Source organism: Tachypleus tridentatus, chromosome 13 (genome assembly GCF_004210375.1).
Source record: "Tachypleus tridentatus isolate NWPU-2018 chromosome 13, ASM421037v1, whole genome shotgun sequence".
Classification (NCBI taxonomy): domain Eukaryota; kingdom Metazoa; phylum Arthropoda; class Merostomata; order Xiphosura; family Limulidae; genus Tachypleus; species Tachypleus tridentatus.
In genome coordinates, this window is record NC_134837.1 from 188,144,571 (window position 1) to 188,164,299 (window position 19,729).

The 19,729-nt window shown below is 32.8% G+C and overlaps 1 protein-coding gene and 1 long non-coding RNA gene across 3 annotated transcripts in view; one reads left to right on the plus strand and one right to left on the minus strand.

Moving 5' to 3' along the window:
* The window catches only part of LOC143240589 (uncharacterized), a 49,393-nt gene that overhangs the window by 19,434 nt on the left and 10,230 nt on the right, over positions 1-19,729 (plus strand). The window lies entirely within an intron of this gene.
* Positions 13,858-19,729, minus strand: part of LOC143240586 (big defensin-like) — a 31,179-nt gene continuing 25,307 nt past the window's right edge. For both annotated transcript variants that reach the window (XM_076483269.1, XM_076483266.1), the window contains exons 4-5: positions 15,850-15,977; positions 13,858-14,062 (exon numbers count right to left, since the gene is read on the minus strand). In XM_076483269.1, coding sequence (XP_076339384.1) covers positions 15,853-15,977 — 125 coding nt within the window. In that variant the 3' untranslated portion in view covers positions 13,858-14,062; positions 15,850-15,852. The remainder of the gene's footprint in view (positions 14,063-15,849; positions 15,978-19,729) is intronic.

Below are 19,729 nucleotides of genomic sequence, written 5' to 3' on the forward strand. Positions count from 1 at the left end.
AACTTAATCATTTCTTGTCATCAAACACTCTGTTCTCAAGTTTACATTTGGATACATTTATTCACATAGCATTGAAAATTCAGTGTAAAGTAATTAGCTAAAGTACAACAATACATTATTTCGCTCAAGACATACTTGTAAAGGTTAGTTCCTGGCATACATTTGTGAGATAAGAATTTACTTTTGTTGTGGAAGAAACGACCCAAACGTTTGTCCTTGGAGAAACTATCAGTTATTATGTAATGCACTATTGTAAAGATATAATATGCTTGCACATGTTTTATGGTTTGTGTGACTCTTTACCCATTTAAATGAAATAGTAACCTGTTCTTCTTCAGAAACTTACAAACAGTGAAATATAATAATAAAACATATGTGTCCTGAATTTATATTTATTAGCTAATTATTTTGTTATAAACTTTCTTAAGAAATTGCCGAAAACTTACAAACTCACTAATCTAGTTTCAGCATTTAGTTGATAGCTCCGATTGAAGTTATATTAGCAAAATAATGGGCACATAAAGAAAAACATTAGGAATATATCGCTAATAATATAGGTTCTTATATTTATTTACAATAATAGTAATAAACTCCACAAAGCTAAAATTCATGTGTAATAAACTTAGTGTTTACTGGCGATCCTACTGAACTGAGTAACTTTTCGAAAATACAGCAATTTTTACATTGGGCCAATTTTAAATTTAAATATGTGTTATATTGTTATGGTAAGGTAAACATCAACATCACTTCTTAGTTATACTTGATATCACCGATTGGTTGTTAATATATAGTTATATTAATCTAAACAACAACATCACTACTTAGATATACTTCATATTACTGATTGGATGTAAATATACTGTTATAGTATTGTAAACATCAACATCACTACTGAGTTTTTTTTGACATCGCTAATTTGATGTTAATATATAGGTATATATGAATTACATATATGTATATACATGTGTTTGTGTATACCTGAATATATACTGACAAAACTGTCACTTGTTTATTTGTACATAATTGTGTGGTCATACATCTAAATATACTGACAGAACTATTACTTATGTATATGTACATATATATGTTTGTGCATACCGGTATATATATTGACAAAACTATGACTTATGTATATTTAGATATGTGTGTACATATTTGTATATATTCTGACAAAATTCTATTTTGTATATATTTACATGTGTATGTATACATGTATATATGCTGATAAAACTGTTACTTATGTATACATACATAAATATGTGTGCATAGATCTATGACTTGTGTATATGTACATATATATATATATATACTGTTAAAATATGACTTATCTGTATGTACATATATCTGTGCATGTATACACGTATATATACTGATAAAAAGTACGACTCGTCTCATGTAATAGTACATGTATATACATGTATACATCTATATATACTGACAAAATCATGACTTGTCTTATGTATATGTACGAGGGCTGTTCAAAAAATACGCGGACTGACGTCATAAAACAAAATGTACCTTATTTAGAAGTTACAGGTCTGGGACCCTTTCAAAGTACCCTTCTTCCCAACGCACACACTTATCCCAACGGTGTTTCCACTTGTTGAAACAGTCCTGGTACGCTTCTTTTGTAATGTCCTCCAGCTTAATTTGCTTTAATCTTGGGAATCGTCTCAAATCTTCTTCCTTTCAAGGGTCTTTTGAGTTTGGGGAACAAGAAACAATCGCAAGGAGCAAGGTCAGGTGAGTAGGGGGGTGGGGAAGAACAGTGATCGAGTGTTTGGCCAAAAACTCACTAGTTCTGAGTCACAAATTTCGCAGCAACGCGGTGCATCTTCAATTTTTCGGTCAAAATCTCGTAACAAGATCCAACTGATATCCCACACTCTTCAGCAAGCTCCCTGACAGTCAGACGTCGATTTGCCCGCACCAGGGTGTTGATTTTGTCGACGTGTGGGTCGTCAGTTGACGTGGAAGGACGTCCAGGACGCTCATCATCTTCAATGGACTGTTGACCATCCTTATAACGTTCATGCCACTTGAAATATGCCGTACGATTCATAGCAACATCACCGTAAGCCGTGTTAAGCATAGCAAAAGTTTCAGTCGCAGATTTTCCAAGTTTAACACAAAATTTCACAGCAAGTCGTTGCTCCTTCAGGTCATTCATTCTGAAATCCGCCAAACGAAAAAATCGCACTTCACTTAAAACCGCGTAGATAATACACAAATGAAGATATCTATATCTGCAATCGGGAAATGGCGTCGTAATCAGCTAATCTGTGCGAATCTAGCGACACCAAGCGGATTCCCATGAAACCAACTGGAGCCGCGCAATTCAAATAGTCCGCGTATTTTTTGAACAGACCTCGTACATATATGTGTACCTATACATGTATGTATACTGACAAATCTGTGACCTGTGTAATGTATATTTACATGAATACACATCTAAACGTGTAACAATGAACGCGTACAGAATGATGAAATATTATAAAATCGTATAACCCGTGCGCTTTTCCTGAAGGTGGACCTTTCTTCCATTGGATCAAACTTAGAATAAGTCATTTACTCGTGTGATGGATGGTACAAGGTAGTAGTGCATAATTCTCCTGCTCAGTGCAACTGACGACCAACTTATCCTTTCGAGCCTGCTGCCATCTATGTAATTTTACGTGCACTAATATTCCATGGCATTTTTCATTTGATCGCTCTTTCAAAAATCATGTTACTTAAAGAGATTTATCATTATAAGAGTAAATCATAACATAATTGAAATGGTTAATTTTGTAGATAAGAGTTTACTTACGACTGCTTTTTGTGCTATGACGTCTTAAAATTATCATAATATTGCATGTTTCAATATAAAAAAAAACATTGTAAAACCAAAATCGAAAAAGAATAACCTCTCATATGTGATGGCGAGTAACTCTGTACAAAGCATTGGACACTTTAACCATATAGTTTTTATGCAGTAAGTAAATTTCATGCTGATATAATAACTTTTTAAAAATTTGTTTAGTAAAAAACTGTTCAAAGAGTGGTGTAATTTCAACCTGTAATTAAATCTTTATTGTCCTTGTTTTTTTAGAAGATTTTATTTACCAATCTTCAAAAACATACATGAAGCATCCATTAAACACTTGTATAACGGCGAATCAAAACCTTAAACATACTGCGATGTGAAAGTTGTTGAATCAAGTAATTAGTAAATGTATATATTCTGCTCTTTTAAGGGTGATTTAAATCTATTGTTATTTATTGTATACATCACATTGTATAAATTATAGTTCTTTTAGTACTGAAAATTAAACTATGTAACCAAATGTTTACTTTTTCTTGTTCCTGGGCAGAAAGTGTTATTTCCCAATTGATTATGCCTAAAGTACATGGAAAAGACCTATTTTTTTCTTCAAACTTTGCTTTTGTGACCCGGGAGCGTATAACGAAACATGATGGGAATCCATATTTGGGGGCTGATACGTGAAAGTGATTTACATTATAGTGGCAAACGTCGAAAAACTATTCACTTCTAATCATGTTTGTATAACTTTAGTACAAATACATGTAAATATTGATTCGTATATTATTTATTCAGACCTTATGTAAATGAAAATGTGTAAATTTTCCCGTTTTTACATAGGTTTAAAATAGGTTAATTTCTAAAATTCATTATCAGGCCACAAAAGCAAAGTTTGAAGGGAATGGCCATTTTTTAAAATACGCAATGAAAAGAAATAACACATACAATCCAGGAACAAAATTTGCGTTACATAGTGTAATTTATTATACGGTTGAGTAAGTTAAAATTAACATATTGTTCTTTTAGAAAAAAAAACACCTATTTTTCTCTTCAAACTTTGCTTTTGTGACCTGGTGGCTCGCCATGGCCAAGCGTGTTAAGACGTTCGACTCGTAATTCGAGGATCGCTGGTTCGAATACCGGTCGCGCCCAACATGCTCGTCCTGTCAGCCGTGTGGGCGTTATTATGTGACGGTCAATCCAACTATTCGTTGGTAAAAGAGTAGCCCAAGACATGGCGGTGGGTGGTGATGACAAGCAGCTTTCCCTCTAGTCTTACACTGCTAAATTAGGGACGGCCAGCACAGATCGCTCTCGAGTTGCTTTGTGCGAATTTCAAAAAACAAACACACAAACAAAAACAAACCTATTTTTCTTTTCAAACTTTGCTTTTGTGACCTGGTGGCCCGGGATGGCCAAGCGTGTTAAGGCGTTTGACTCGTAATCGGAAGGCCGCGGGTTCGAATCCCGATCGCGCCAATCATGCTCGGCCTTTCAGCTATGAGGGCGTTATAATGTAACGGTCAATTTTATTATTCCTTGGTAAAAGAATAGCCCAAGAATAGGCGGTGGGTGGTGATGACTAGCTGCCTTCCCTCTAGTCCCTCTGTGCTAGCCGTCCCTAATTTAGCAGTGTAAGACTAGAGGGAAGGCAGCTAGTCATCACCACCCACCGCCAACTCTTGTGCTACTCTTTTACCAACGAATAGTGGGATTGACCGTCACATTATACGCCCCCACGGCTGGGAGGGCGAGCATGTTTAGCGCGACGCAGGCGCGAACCTGCGACCCTCGGATTACGAGTCAAACGCCTTAACACGCTTGGCCATCCCGGGCCACCAGGTCACAAGCGTTACAAACACAGGCAACATGTTTGGGGTGTTTCATGGATTTAGACTATTGAATTCTATCAGCGCATTATCCGTCGTACCCAAGTAAATTATTACAACATGTACATATATTTACATATAACAGAAGAAACACATATTTTTTAAGCAGTATATTGGGTGTTTATGTTATATATATATTTATATTACTACTAATTTCTTCAACACTTATCAGAATCTCCTGTTTGTGTTATTTATAAATATATTACTACTACTTTCCTCAATACTTGTCAGAATCTCATATTTGTGTTATTTATGTATATATTACTACTAATTTCTTCAACGCTTATCAGAATCTCCTGTTTGTGTTATTTATAAATATATTACTACTAATTTACTCAACACCTGTGAGTATTTCGTACTTGTGTTATTTATATATTATTTCGAAAAAATTCAACATTCGAAAATAACTCGTTACTCAAAACTAATAATTAGTGTAGTTATACACTACTGTATTCTAAACTCTTCAAACAATACTCACGTTTCTCAACATTAGTAACTGCTGTTGTTCCACGCTATTGGAATAGTGACAACAGTGATGTTAATCAAAACTACCTAATTCTAAACTCGTCAAAACAATTCTTACCCTGCTCAACACTAGCAATTAGTATTGTCTTACAGTATTGTACACTAAACTCTTCAAAAAATACTGACGTTAACTCAACACTAGTAATTAGTGTTGTTCTACACAAATGGATTCTAAACTCTTACACCGATTCTTCTGCTTAAACAATCTATCAAAGAATTCTTACGTAATTTAACACTGTTGGATTCTGAGCTCCTCAAACAACAGTTACGTTACTCAAAACTAATAATTAGTGTTGTTCTACACTACTATATTCTAAACTCTTCAAATAATAGTTACTTTAATAAAGACTAGTAATTATTGTTGTCCTACATTAGTAGATTATAAAGTTTTCAAACAATACTTACGTTACACAACACTAGTATTTAGTGCTGTCCTACTCTACTGTATTCTGTACACTTCAAACAATACTTAGATTTATCAACCCTAGCAGTAAGTGTTGTTGTACAACACTGTATTCTAAACTCTTCATACAATACTCACGTTACTCGACACTAGTAACGAGTGTTTTTCTACACTACTGTTTTCTAAATACTAGTAACTAGTGTTTTTCTACACTACTGTTTTCTAAATACTTCAAACAATACTTACATTACTCATTTCTCGTAACTAGTGTTGTTCTACACTACTGTATTCTAAACTCTTCAAACAATACTTACGTTACTCAACACGAGTAATTAGTGTTGTCCTACACCACTCGAATCTAAACATTTCAATCAACACTTATATTAATCAACACAATTGGATTCTACACTCTTAAAACAATACTTACAATATATTTTGATAATATTCCATACATTTTGGTTATGATTTTTGACGTAGGACTTCAGACAACAAATGATTTTTTTTTTTGATCTATAACAAATATAGATCAGTTTAACTGCAACTGATGCCACTTCTAAGCTCGCCGTTATTGACTGGCATAATTTATTAATTGATGTTATTTTTTGAACGATATCAGAAAAGAAATTTTTAATAACCGAGTTAATGAGGAAAGGAAGAAGACTCATCAACTCTGATCTATCAGATGTAACTTCTGTCGTTACAGCAAAACCGGGGGATGTGGATAATATCATCAGATGTTACAACCTCATGGTCGTCTTAAAATGAACACAGTTTTGTTGGGTAAAACAGCAGCTATGTAATCACTATTAGGATATTTTGTTATAAAAACTACTAAATGTTTGATAAGGTTAATTATTTCTTTGAAAAATAAAAATTGACATTCATTTCTCAAAGCCTCCACTTAATTACATATTTTAATATTATAAGAATATATTTTAAATTACATATTTTAATATACGTCACAAAATATCAACGACTCTGTTAAAATTACATTGGTCAGATGATGTCATGTTCACTGATGTATAATATTAATAAAACACATGTCCATTGCAGTAGAAAAATATCAACTTAAAGATTCTTTTCTAACAAGTCCAAAGGTCGGTGAGAAATTGCTATTGTATGTGTAACTATAATAATTCCGTCCGACATCACACGTAATTGGAAATGTCATATCCTAAGTAGGTTTCCAACACCTTGTTCTAATAATAAACGCTTCTAATGTTATACAGTATGATGGGAATGTTTTGGGTTTGCAGATTGTTCATGAATTAAAACTGCGTGAGAATTCCAGATTATTACGTAATCTCCCGCTCCCAATGGAAAATAGACATGAAAATTAACAAATCATAAACGTAGCTTACAAGAATGCCTTCACTTGTTCTGTCTGGTACACGAACCACTGAACTATTTGTGAACGTCTGATCTAAAAACTGTTCAGCTTAGTTTTACATAAAAAAATGCAAATATGATTACGAGAACACGTTTAGGATACTTACATTCAACTTCACGTGAATAATCCTATACTATCTAAAAACAACACTATGTTCTTTGTTCTGTTACAACTAGACTTTTGTCCTATCAACGAACTTTCGATCTCACAAAGAAAATAATTAATATCTGTAGATTGGTGATTTTACATCAATATTGGTTTCTGTTTACATATTGTGGATGTAACTTTTAGTGTTAAGTGACAACCATGTATGACTACATTACAATCCCACCGGCAGAATCTATGCTACTATCGGTGGGCGGAAGGTAACGGAAGGCAATATAGTATACTGTTATAACTCACTGTTATAAATCGCTGCATATAAACAATTATTTGTAATACCCGTTATTTGGGCTAAGAAAGAAAATTGTGTGTATCAATTATTTTTTGCCAATATCGTAAATTTAATACATAGCAACATTTAATTAATTCCTAAATAAAGATTACAATTCAACTCAGTTGAAATCATAATACGTAATATTACAAAGTGGAAACTCGTCCTGGATAACCTGGATGACGGTCTAACTGAAATCATTCGTAATTCAAGTGATACCGTATATATTTAGTAATAATAAATATATAAACCAAAATTTGCGGGTGAGGGTAACTTCAACATCAGGAAAATCATGAAAGTATAGAACAGTCTAAAATTATTTATATCACTGTTTGAGACCTGCAACAGACTATCTTTGTGTCAAATTGCATGTAAATCGGCCGAAATCAAAGTAATTATCAAATACAAAATATGAGAAAAATTAAAAACCTTACAGTTATGCTTTTTGTAGGATTATGAAAAAAGGACAAGTTCATTATTTCTGTTTGTCAATTAATGGTACCTCTCGAAAAGTATATTTCTATCAAAGCCCATATAAATTGGTAAAAAAGACCCAGAATAGGCAAATCTAGCTTTTTGTGGCTTTCTACCAATTATACGCATCAAAATTTATATTCCTGCTAATATTCATCTTGATTGCTGTACATATAACCTCACAGGAGCTCAAATTACACATTTTTTGTTGTTTTTTACTTTTGAATAAAATCCTTAGAAAGGCCCAAATAAAATGAAGGAAAAGGTGTTTGGGAATATTGGACCTACCAAGTTTCACGTTAATTCGCCGAGAAATGAAGGAATGAGGGTCGACTGAAAAGTGTTATGACAAAGAAAGAAAATAGTTCATCGCCAATAACAAAATATAATAGTTTATCTCATAATGATGAGAAAATAACTTGAAGTAATAATGTATTAAAGTGACGGCTGGTATAGATATTATGTGGTTGAAACGTTGTTTTTATATTTTATTTTAATTATAAGGTTTTTAATGCCCACATCAGCCATCCCAACAATACATTAGTGGATGCTATTAACAACGAGAACTAAGTAACAGCAGTTATTATGTTGTGTACATCTTATACAAGATGATGTAGAATTTTTACATTCTAATGTTTTACGACAAACCTAGAATTGAAAAGTTTACTTTCGAAGGTCTGAAGCTGGAATTGAAGGAGCGACGTGAGGGCAACCTAATACACAAATACTTCCGCTATTTTCTAATTGTACTAGAACTCAGTGATCAGTAAAAATAGGTTAAGGTCAAGTGTGAACAGTCTCGGTTGGTTCATTACTCATAGCGAGGTTAGAAAGCCCGTATTGGCTCGAATAGCAGGGAATAAACGTTCTCAAATATACATACAATAATTGAAGAGGGTTAACTGTAAATTTGGTTATTTTGGACTCCATACAATTAACAAATAAAAAAATGAAATTCTGGCAAAAATGCGATATTACAGTTTGTTTGTTTGTTTTTGAATTTCGCACAAAGCTACTCGAGGGCTATCTGTGCTAGCCGTCCCTAATTTAACAGTGCAAGACTAGAAGGAAGGCAGCTAGTCATCACCACCCACAGCCAAGACTTGGGCTACTCTTTTACCAACGAATAGTGGGATTAACTGTCACATTATAACGCCCCCACGATTGTAATAGGTAGGTTAGGACTAAAAATAAATGCACTTCAAAAGTAAAGAACAACGAGAAGTGAAGCAAAAATATGCTGAATAAGGTTATAAGATATTTCTTTATGAATTTATAAAAAATCAATGTAAAGATTATTGTAGTTTTTAATTAAACTTCAGCTGTTATGACTATGGGTTATGATACGTAAATCAAATTTTCCAATATTTTTCCAATAGTATGTTGTAATAACGTACCACGTATAACTCAGCTCACGTTATGATCGAATAGTTTTAAGTAGTAACATGCCATGTATAACACAACACAGTTTATGATTGTATTTAAAGCAAGCTATAATTTGTAGATATCCAAGGTTCATATGTAGTAATTTCTACGAACTTCTAAATATCATGACTGAAATTTACTCAAAAACAGTTTCCCAATTACGATTTTCACAAACTGTGTGTTTGTAATTGTACGGTCGTATTCAGGATAATAAATTTACTAATATATATATTTCATTCAAAAAATTCCGAAAATTTATAATGTTTGGAATGCAGTTCTTGTATTATGAATAGACAAGTGCCAGTAATATCTTGTAATATCTATAGACCAGATACAGGTATGTTATTATAAACGGACAAATGTTAGTAATAGCATGTAATATCTATAGACCAGATACATATATATTATTATGAATTGAAACCTGTCAGTAACATCATATATTATCCATAGACAAGATACTGATTTGCTATTATGATTAGACAATTGTCAGTAATATCCATAGACGAGATACAATCTGTTGCTATGTAAGTGGAGAGACAAGACTATTTATAAGTAAAATTAACCCTTAACACCTTACTTTAAACAATGAAGGTAATGTTTATCAGAAGATTCAGTTTCTAAATAATTCACATTTCGCTCAGTCTTACTACTATTATGTATACATATTTACTGTCAGAAACTGAAGATTAAAGAATTGGGGACAGCTTAAATGGGTTATGATGAAAATATTATCGAAGTTGAGCAACGTTTCGAAAAGATTATATTACCATCTGGTACAAGTTATTTACATAAACAGTTGAATGTATATATACTCCTTCGTGCAAATTAATTGAAACAAATGGTCATTTTACAATATTTTCAGCATGGCGGCCGGTGTAGGATCGCTGGACCCGTTGATTTCCTTTAATAGTCATTTTTCACGCAGACGGCGTCATTAGCTGTGTTTCGCAGTACGGTCGATCTATTTTTGGGATACATAACGAAATTTTGAGGAATATTACGTCATTCGAAATTGCGTTAGAAGGGCAAGGAGACCAGTCAAAAACAACTTCTTACTAACTCAAAGAAGAAAAAACTGTATCAATGGGGTCTAAAATACAAGAACTGGACGCAAGAACAGAGTAGGAAGGTGTTATTCAGTGACGAGACACATTTCTTCGTACATGGTCAAAGAAGTCTGCATGTTTGCAGATCTCCAGGTGAGAAACTTCGAGAATCTTACATCAATCAATTCGTAAATCATCCCTTGAAGATGTTTTGGGGCTTTTTCAGCTACTACGGCGTCGGAGGTTTACATATTGTAGAAGGTATGATGCGAGTACCACAGTACATCGAAGTTTTGCAGAGAAGAATCGTTCCAGAATTGAAAAAGAGATTTCCAGATGAATCTGGCATTTTTCAGTAAGATCAGGCTCTGTGCCATACATCGAAACTTGTGAAGAATTTTATGACTACAACGCGAATAATGGTACTGGACTGGCCTGGAAACTTTCTGGACTTAAATCCTATTGCAAATATTTAGGCGATTTGAAAAGAAAGACTTCGGGAAAAAAACTGTACTACGATAGATAAGCTAATTGAGGCTATAATTGAGTGTGGTACCGCGATCCAAAAATTAGTAAAGATTCCAGTCAACTCGTGGACTCGATGCCAAAGCAGATTAATGATCTTCTGAAAAATAAAGGCGGTCAAATCATGTATTAAATTGTGAGTAATTTTTGGATTCTCAGAAATAAAACGCAAAAAATTGAAAAAATCGTATTTTTCCGTCTTGTTTCAATTAATTTGCATAAGGGTGTAGTAATCGAAGAGAACACATGACCGGAGGTTGCTTAACACTTTAGTAACGGTATTTTGACGCTCTAAGGTGTTGGTTAAAGTAGGATTATTTTGTTTCATTAAGATAACCTATTCTATTTTCTGTTTCTTGATTTTGGTTGTTTGTATAAAATTATGGTGTTTTATTTAGATATGATGTGCGTTTCTTTGGGCTGTAATGATCGTAAACACAGGAAGTTTTTTTTTATTTTCTGTGGTAAATCTGGTTTACAATTCACTACCGGTTTCTCCGATATAAAATTTCGAACAATTGTCGGTATTGTGTGATCCTGTAGAGATTTTATCTAGCAATAATTTTAATTTAGAGTCGGGTTTTTGGTGTGGATTTGAAAACGAGATGCTTACCATGCAAAAAAAAAAAAAAAATTCTATCAGAGAGATGTGGCTCACTATTCTGATAAATGAGAGTCTTCCAAATTTAAAGATAGCAATTTCAAAATTATTTTCCATGTTTAGATCCACATTGGTGTGTGAGTCGACATTTTCTACACTGGATTTTCTCCAGTCTACATAAGTTTAGAGGCAGAGCTGAGGTGCTTATTGAGCATAGATATTCAGCCAAATTTCACGAACTTGTTGTTGAAAACCTTCATCATTTTTCACATTGAAGATTAGTTGAAATGAGATTATTTTGATTAAACTAACATCTTTCAATAGAAATATACATATTTTAATAGTGTGGCCAACGTTGTTTTCATTAGCCACAGTTGTGGCCACTATGAAAAATATGTTGCCCACCCCTGGTCTAGGTAGACACAGCAGATAGTCCGATATGGTTTCGTTATAAGAAAAAACACATAGACATTTTACCTGATCATTAAAGAGCCTTTATTTTTCTTCCAAAGTAATAGTTTATAAAATGATATATTTAGAAAATTCTACATTAAAATTATGTTATCACATCGAATATTAAAGTTTTGTTACAAAATTATCAGTCTTGTTTTTTCTACTGTCAATCACAAAGATAAACTAAATACATTTAGAAACTTGATTACATATTTCAAACTAACATTTAAGTTCATCGTTTACTGAAAGTTGTTAGTATGTTTGCCTGTTCACATACACACACAGTACGATTGAGCCAGATGTTTAACGCGCAACAGGCATGTGGCAGTGCAACCTACACCGTAGGATGGCTCATATGTTTATCAAAATAATATTTTAAATATCATCAGAACTTTACAATACTATACAATGTTTTCTTTTATAACAAAATGTCTGTAAATATCATAACGAAAAGTCTGAATTACTTGTTTTTCGTCCTTCTGATAATTCAAAAACCAAACCAATATCTCTAAAGTGACATTAATTTCGAACGGAGTATCTGCTTTTAAAAATATTTTGTACCCATATAAAACAGATGACGCGCTACTGTGGGGTTATATTTAAATTGGTTGGTGCAGTTTCTGTCGACTAATAACATCGAATCGCTCACCCCATGCTTAGTATTGCTGGCGCACAAGAATACAACTAATATTGAAAGAAAAAATTAAGAAAAGGGAGTAAATGTTGGGATTGCACTTACATCATTCCACAGGTAAGAGTTAACACATAGTGTACTTAAATGATTCCACAGGTAAGAATTAACAAATAGTATACTTTCATCACTTCACAGGTAAGAATTAACACATAGTATTTGTTGATGTATATATAAGCTGTAACTCGTCTTATGCACCAGATATAGGTTACAATAAAGTTTTACTTTCACAACATTATTACAAATAATATATTTGACAATATGGCTTCATATTGATCTAAACGTGTATTTATGAATGTACACAAAATTATAAGAAAATACAAACTAATAACTTATTTATCCCTGTAATGGCACAAGGTAGAAATGAACTCTGAGAACAATTCAGACGTCATTATTGTAATTGACAAACTGAAATTTTCGAATTGGCTGCTGTCTATAAGGTTTTATGCGAACTATGGGCATTCTCTTGTTCATTTCTCATTCAGAAAATGAATTATTTAAAAAATGTATCATTTCAAGAGTAATTCATATAGGTAAATGAAGTGGATAACCTTTAAGATTTTAGCGTACTTATGACTGACTTTAGTCTATAATGCTTTAAAATTGCATGTTCACACACACCCACACAAACAACAAAATACATTTAAACAATATTACATTATAAATTGTTAAAACCAAAATAAAGCAGGTTAGCCACTTATACACGATGGAAAGTATCTAAATCTCAATATGTCAACCACATAATTTATATGCATTAACTAAATTCCATCTTTAAAAAGTAATTTAAAAATTCATTTAATAACCGTTACATAAGTGGAAAATTTTATTTTTTAACATTCTCTTTACAAACCTCGAAAAATACATACGGAACATTACTTCAATATGTGTATGAACCTTAAACAAATAAATTGGAACTGTTCGATAAAATGTGTTAATCGTATTAAATATTTCCTTGATTACCATGTATGGACATGACCTTGGAAGGGTAAATGTAATAGGACAACCTCTGATTCTCATGTTTTATAAATAGACAAATATTCAGCTTGAAACTAACAAATGAAAGGGAAGAAGTCCAGACAAACCTTACCTTATCAGGCCTACTGAAACTTGATGAGTCATCAACTGTGTGTGAGTATCTGAGTATTTGTGATGTGTTTATTTACTGAAATATAATGTAAAAAACCCACAAAGTTTGTAGATATTGATAAAAACATATTTATTGACTGTCAGATAACGTAAAACATACTCATACACTACGAATATATATATTGGTAAGAAGACATAATACTATCTAGACATTACTAAAATACTCTAAATACCTTGAAAAGTTTAGAACTTTTTACTTAATATGGCTTTAGTTTTCTTGGTTACACCTCAAATTCAGATACCTTGTCAGAGTGCCATCTGTATAATAACAATAAAATGTGATATAGTTTAGCTATTATTACTATGGGATATTTAAATAGAATAATTTTCTGTGTAACAACAATAAAACATGTTATAGTTTAACTTTTAATTAGATTTAAATCGAATCGTTTTTTATATAATGAGAATAAAACATAATGTTGTTTGAGTATCAATATTATGTTACCATTCAATAGAATCATTCTAAATATGACAGTGAAAATGTTATATATGAATTGCATATGCATTTTTTGTTAAATTTCAGACATACTTTTATCGATTGTACAGAGTAAAGATTTTGTTTACTTTGCCACAATGATCCTCCAGGTTTACTTGTTTCCATCAACCAGTGAAGTAAGAACATCGCGAGAACATTTATAACTATTATAAGCTACAAAGAACGTGATTTAACTAATAAAACATTTATCAAAGAACTGCCAATTTTATAAAGATAAAAAGAAATCCGTAAGGTACAAGCCCAAGCAGGGAAGTCTGGTTTATATAGATGAGAGAACAAATGACACAGACATGTATGAATGCAACTGTATTGATTAAGAATTGGATTTTGTTTTATATTAACAGAGGTTCTGTTATAATCTGTGTATTGATGATGATGTTTCTTTTTCTCTTAAAAGACTTTTACATCAGAAGATGACTGTCACTAGGTGTGTGTTCAAAGACACGACATGGAGGTTTTATACTTTCTCGCAAAGTAGTGAAAACCTGTTATACTCCAGACTAAGAAAGCAATACTTAAAAGAATAACAAAAGGGAAAATGGGTCATAATAGTTAAAAAAAGTAGAAAAGATAGAGGTTAATAACATTTAAAATACCAGAAAAGATAGTGGTTAATAATAGTTAGAAACAGCAGAAAGGGTAGTGGTTAATAATAGTTAGAGGCCCGGAATGACCAGGTAGTTTAAGGCGTTCGAGTCGTAATCCGAGGGTCGCGGGTTCGAATCCCCGTCGCACCAAACATGCTCGACCTTTCAATAGTGGAGGGCATTATAATGTTACAGTCAATCCAATTATTTGTTGGTAAAAGAGTAGCCCAAGAGTTGGCGGTGGGTGATGACGACTAGCTGCTTTCACTCTAGTCTTACACTGCTAAATTAGAGACGGCTAGCAGAGATAGCCCTTCAGTGGCTTTGCGCGAAATTCAAAAAACAAACAAATAATAATAGAAACAGTAGAAATGATAATGGATAATAATCCTCGAATGAAATGACTAATAATGTATTTATTGTACTGCTTCTAGCACGGTCTACTATTTTAATCTACTGAACAATAAAATTCTATTACCTATGCAAAGGGATTGACTGTCACAGTTAAAACACACTCACGGCGAGAAATGTTTCGTGTTTTCAAATTTGGGTCTCCAACTATGAAATACATAATATAGGGATCTAACGTAGCGCCAACCTGTGTGGTAGTGATAGCAAGAAAAGGAGAAATACTTGTAACGGTTGATAAATCAAAACCTATTATTTGTCTATGTACAGAAAACTCCATGCACATAACCTAACTGTTTGTCCATAGTATCTGTCTGTATGATCTGTTTGGAGTGTCTAGAAAGTTCATCTGCGCGTAAATGATGTGTCTCTATTAATAAGATTTATACCAATAAATAAGATCGGTATAAACGCAACGTGGTCCCTCATTTACGTCGTAAGGTTATCCCAACTATTAACACAATTGCCATCTCTTGGCGAGGATACAAGATATTTGTCTATATTAAAAGTGTAAGTTCTCAATAGGTTAATAAAAACTTTACTACGAAATTTACCTGTTAGCGTGGTCTGCAGCAAAAGTATCTTCCACATACAGCACTGTGGTAAGAGTCCACATATTCGTGACTGAAACACTTTGACCTACACCAACCTCTGTTGCCAGCACAGGAATGGTTATCAGAAGCTTTTCATAAGCTAAGAATTCACTAGCGAGAAAATATTGTAAATCCCAGTTCTACTTTAATATGTTTATTACTTGCTGTCCTTTCGTTAAATAAGCATTAAAACAAAAACATACAATAAGCTGATTTCTGTAAAACTAGTAATTTTGATTACAGAACAACTTAGAAAGGATACAGGCTCGTCTTATATTTGCAGCAATAACGGCAGCGACCAAACCAGCCCAAACAGAAGGCCCAACAGTCGCTCCAATGTAAATTGCTGGAATGAGAGAATTTCGTTTCTAGCAAAAGGAAAAACAACTTTATGAAAAGAAAGAGAAATCGACTCTAAGACCATTAATAAAATTACAATAATTATCATATATATAATAAAGAGAATATTCACAAAAATATAAAACACGAGTGGAAACAAAGAGAAGTGTCTTAACAACAGTAATAATCAACGTACTGTTAACCTGATAAACACCAGTCGTATCTAGTGTTATTTGTTAACGTACTGTTAACCTGATAAACACCAGTCGTATCTAGTGTTATTTGTTAACGTACTGTTAACCTGATAAACACCAGTCGTATCTTGTGTTATTTGTTAACGTACTATATATGTAAAAACGGCTTGTTTGGTTTGAGAAAATGTTTTACGTACAGGAGTGAACAGCGTTTCGCCTTTCTTCGGTCATCGTCAGGTTCACAAAGAAAGAGAGAGGTAACTGACCGGAAGCTGACCACATGTTTGAAAGGGGTTGTGTAACTGAGTGTCGGAATGTAGAGGGCGAGCTTAGATGTTTGAGTATATAATTTTATTTATTTTATTATTATTATTTATTATATTATTTTCGATATAGGCATAAAGGTGTTCCTTTGTATTGGTTTATTTTGGCTGAAGTTGTTGTATAAGTGAGGCTTCTTTAAGGCTTTATGTTTGTTTCGTTATTTAGTATTTGAGTGTTTTTTATGGTTATGTTTGGTTCATTTGACTTGCAGTGTTCGAAAACGTGTGAAAGTGACTTTTTATGTTCTTTAAATCTGGTTTCCAGACAAAGTTAAAGGGTAAGTCAGACTTACCCGTTGTTATACCACTCAAAGAGCTGTGAACAACAACCATATGATTGATCTGTGTACTCTTGGTACAATTAATCAGATTTAACCTTTCTTACACCACTCTTGGAACTGTAAACAACAACCACATGATTTATGTGTATACTCCTGTTACAGCTAATCAGATTTAATCTTTCTTGATCCACTATAGGAATTGTAAACAACAACCACATGATTTATGTGTGTACTCTTGTTACAGCTCAGATTTAGCCTTTCTTAAGCCACTCCAAGACCTGTAAGCAACAACCACATGATTTATGTATGTACTCTTGTTACAGCTAATCAGATTTAACCTTTCTTACCCCAATCTAGGAACTGTAAACAACAACCACAATTTGTTTTTGTGGTATATTTTTGTTTATTTTAGGCAGCTCCTTTGAAAACAATTGTTACTGAAAACCACTCGTAGTCTTGTCTGAGTCGTAATATTACATTGCTTTCAGTTAACATGGCTTCATATAGTTTTCAAACTCTAGTTTTTATCTCTTATCATGAGCTAAATTGTTAAAGAATTTTGGAAGTCTTAATCTAAATTTACTGTTAAATATATAGAGCCACAGTTATCCTTTCTAGATCATTTTTTACCTAATTCAAGGATAAAAATCATATTGACAAATAAACACTTCTGAAAGCATAAAGGATATTAAACATGTATTAGAATTAGGTATTGAACTGACTGAAATCTTGTGAAAAAAAACAAGTTTCTAAATAAACTCTCAATGGGTCATTCATATTTAATATCTTTTAGAATTATCAAATGTTTTCCAAAAATGTGGGTAGGTATTTCAATAAAAATATCATGTAACCTACATCAAACAGGGCATTTACTTCACACTCTCTTATTTTTCAACTTATTCATATTGACATTACTGAAATTATGAAAACAGTTTTAGCTAGATAATCACTTTCTATAAACTTTTGAGCAGCTGATACAGCTTTATGCAGATGTTAAATTTATCTCCTTTTACAGTACATATGTGATCAGCATCTCCTAGTGATATAACTGTTGCCCCAAGAAGTTCTTCTACAACTTGGCATTAAACGTAGAACTCACCATATTCTACAACAGAAATTAAAGAAACACTCAAAATAAGAAACACATATTATCATCCTATCCATGTTAACATGAAACACATCATACCAAACTGCAACACAAATACAAGTATGAACAGAAACAAACACATCAGTATTTAGTAACTTGGTTCATAACAACTTAAAAGGTGTTTTAGCTTACTCTAGTTCAGAGATTCACAAATTTTACTTTGATTTCAATTCAGTTATCAGGTAGTGGTCAAAATTTTTGACTGCTAACAGATTTGTTTTCAGACAGGGTTTATGTTAGAACTTCAAATATCCAATCGAAGATATCACAAATTACTTTTTTCTTTCAGATACTAGTAATTGCAGATTTATGTCATCTGACATACGAGAGCTCAAGTTTCACTGTGTCGGTATTTGGGTATTGATGTTGTTAAATACCCAGGAGGGTCATGTACATTTGACCTCTTCCTCCCTCCCGAACGATTATAACGTCTGTCTTTAGGGGTTTTTTTTTTTTATTTATTTATTTATTTTTTAAAGCTTTGGGCCAGAGTAATAGAAGACATCATACTCAGGCCCATTTCAGGGCTCAGTCCATGCATGGACGAACAAGAAGTTTTTTTTTTTTTTTTCCTTCATTTCTTTTTTTTTTTTTGGTATATTCATATATATATATATATATATATTGTATTTTTCTCCTTTTTCTCGATTGAGAGAATGCTACTACTACTTGTTGTAACACACACAAAAAGAAAGTAATAATAATTATTATTATTCAATACTTGAATAATAATTCAAAAAGAGGGAAAAAATTAAAAAATAAAAAGAAAATAATTATTATAATAATAAAAAGAAACAAGGACTAAGTGTCTAGTGCATACTGGCCAGCTTGTGTTACATTTCTTAAATATATGTTAAAAGGGGAGAGGTATTTAGGACCATTTACATCATGTACGTGATATCTGTCGAGATCACACATTAAGTCATTTTTATGCCAATTCTTATTGAAATAATTTAAAGAATTATGCAAGAGTCTTTCAGATATAGTGTCTATGTTTGCATACTTGTGCATGAATGTGGTTGAGGTGCTACGTGGTACTTTATATGCTGAAGTTAGTACTGAATTTTGTATACGTTGAAGTTTCTGTATATGTGTGGGTGCTATGTTAATCCAGGCAGGTGATGCATATTCTATTGTTGGTCTAATGTATGTTTTGTAAATTTTAAGTATGTTGTCTGGTGATGTTCCTTGGATTTTACCTGAAAGACTTCTTGCATAGTTTGCTCTTTTCCAGATTCGTATCAGTACATTTTTAATATGTGGTAACCACGTTAATTTTGAATCATAGGTTAGACCTAGAAATTTAGCAGAAGTAGCAGTCAGTAAAAGTGATCCATTCATATAGTTTTGGTGGATCTTTTTTCAGCTTATTCAGTCTGCTGAATACTATGACTTGAGTTTTTGGGATATTGATTTTGATTCTGTATTTCCGGCAGTATTCTTCGATGTTATTTAGAACTGGTTGTAGGTTCGTTGCTGCTATTGACGGAGTGGGGGCGCTTTTCCAGACTGCTACATCGTCAGCGAACTGTGATGCATAACCTAAATTTAGGTCCG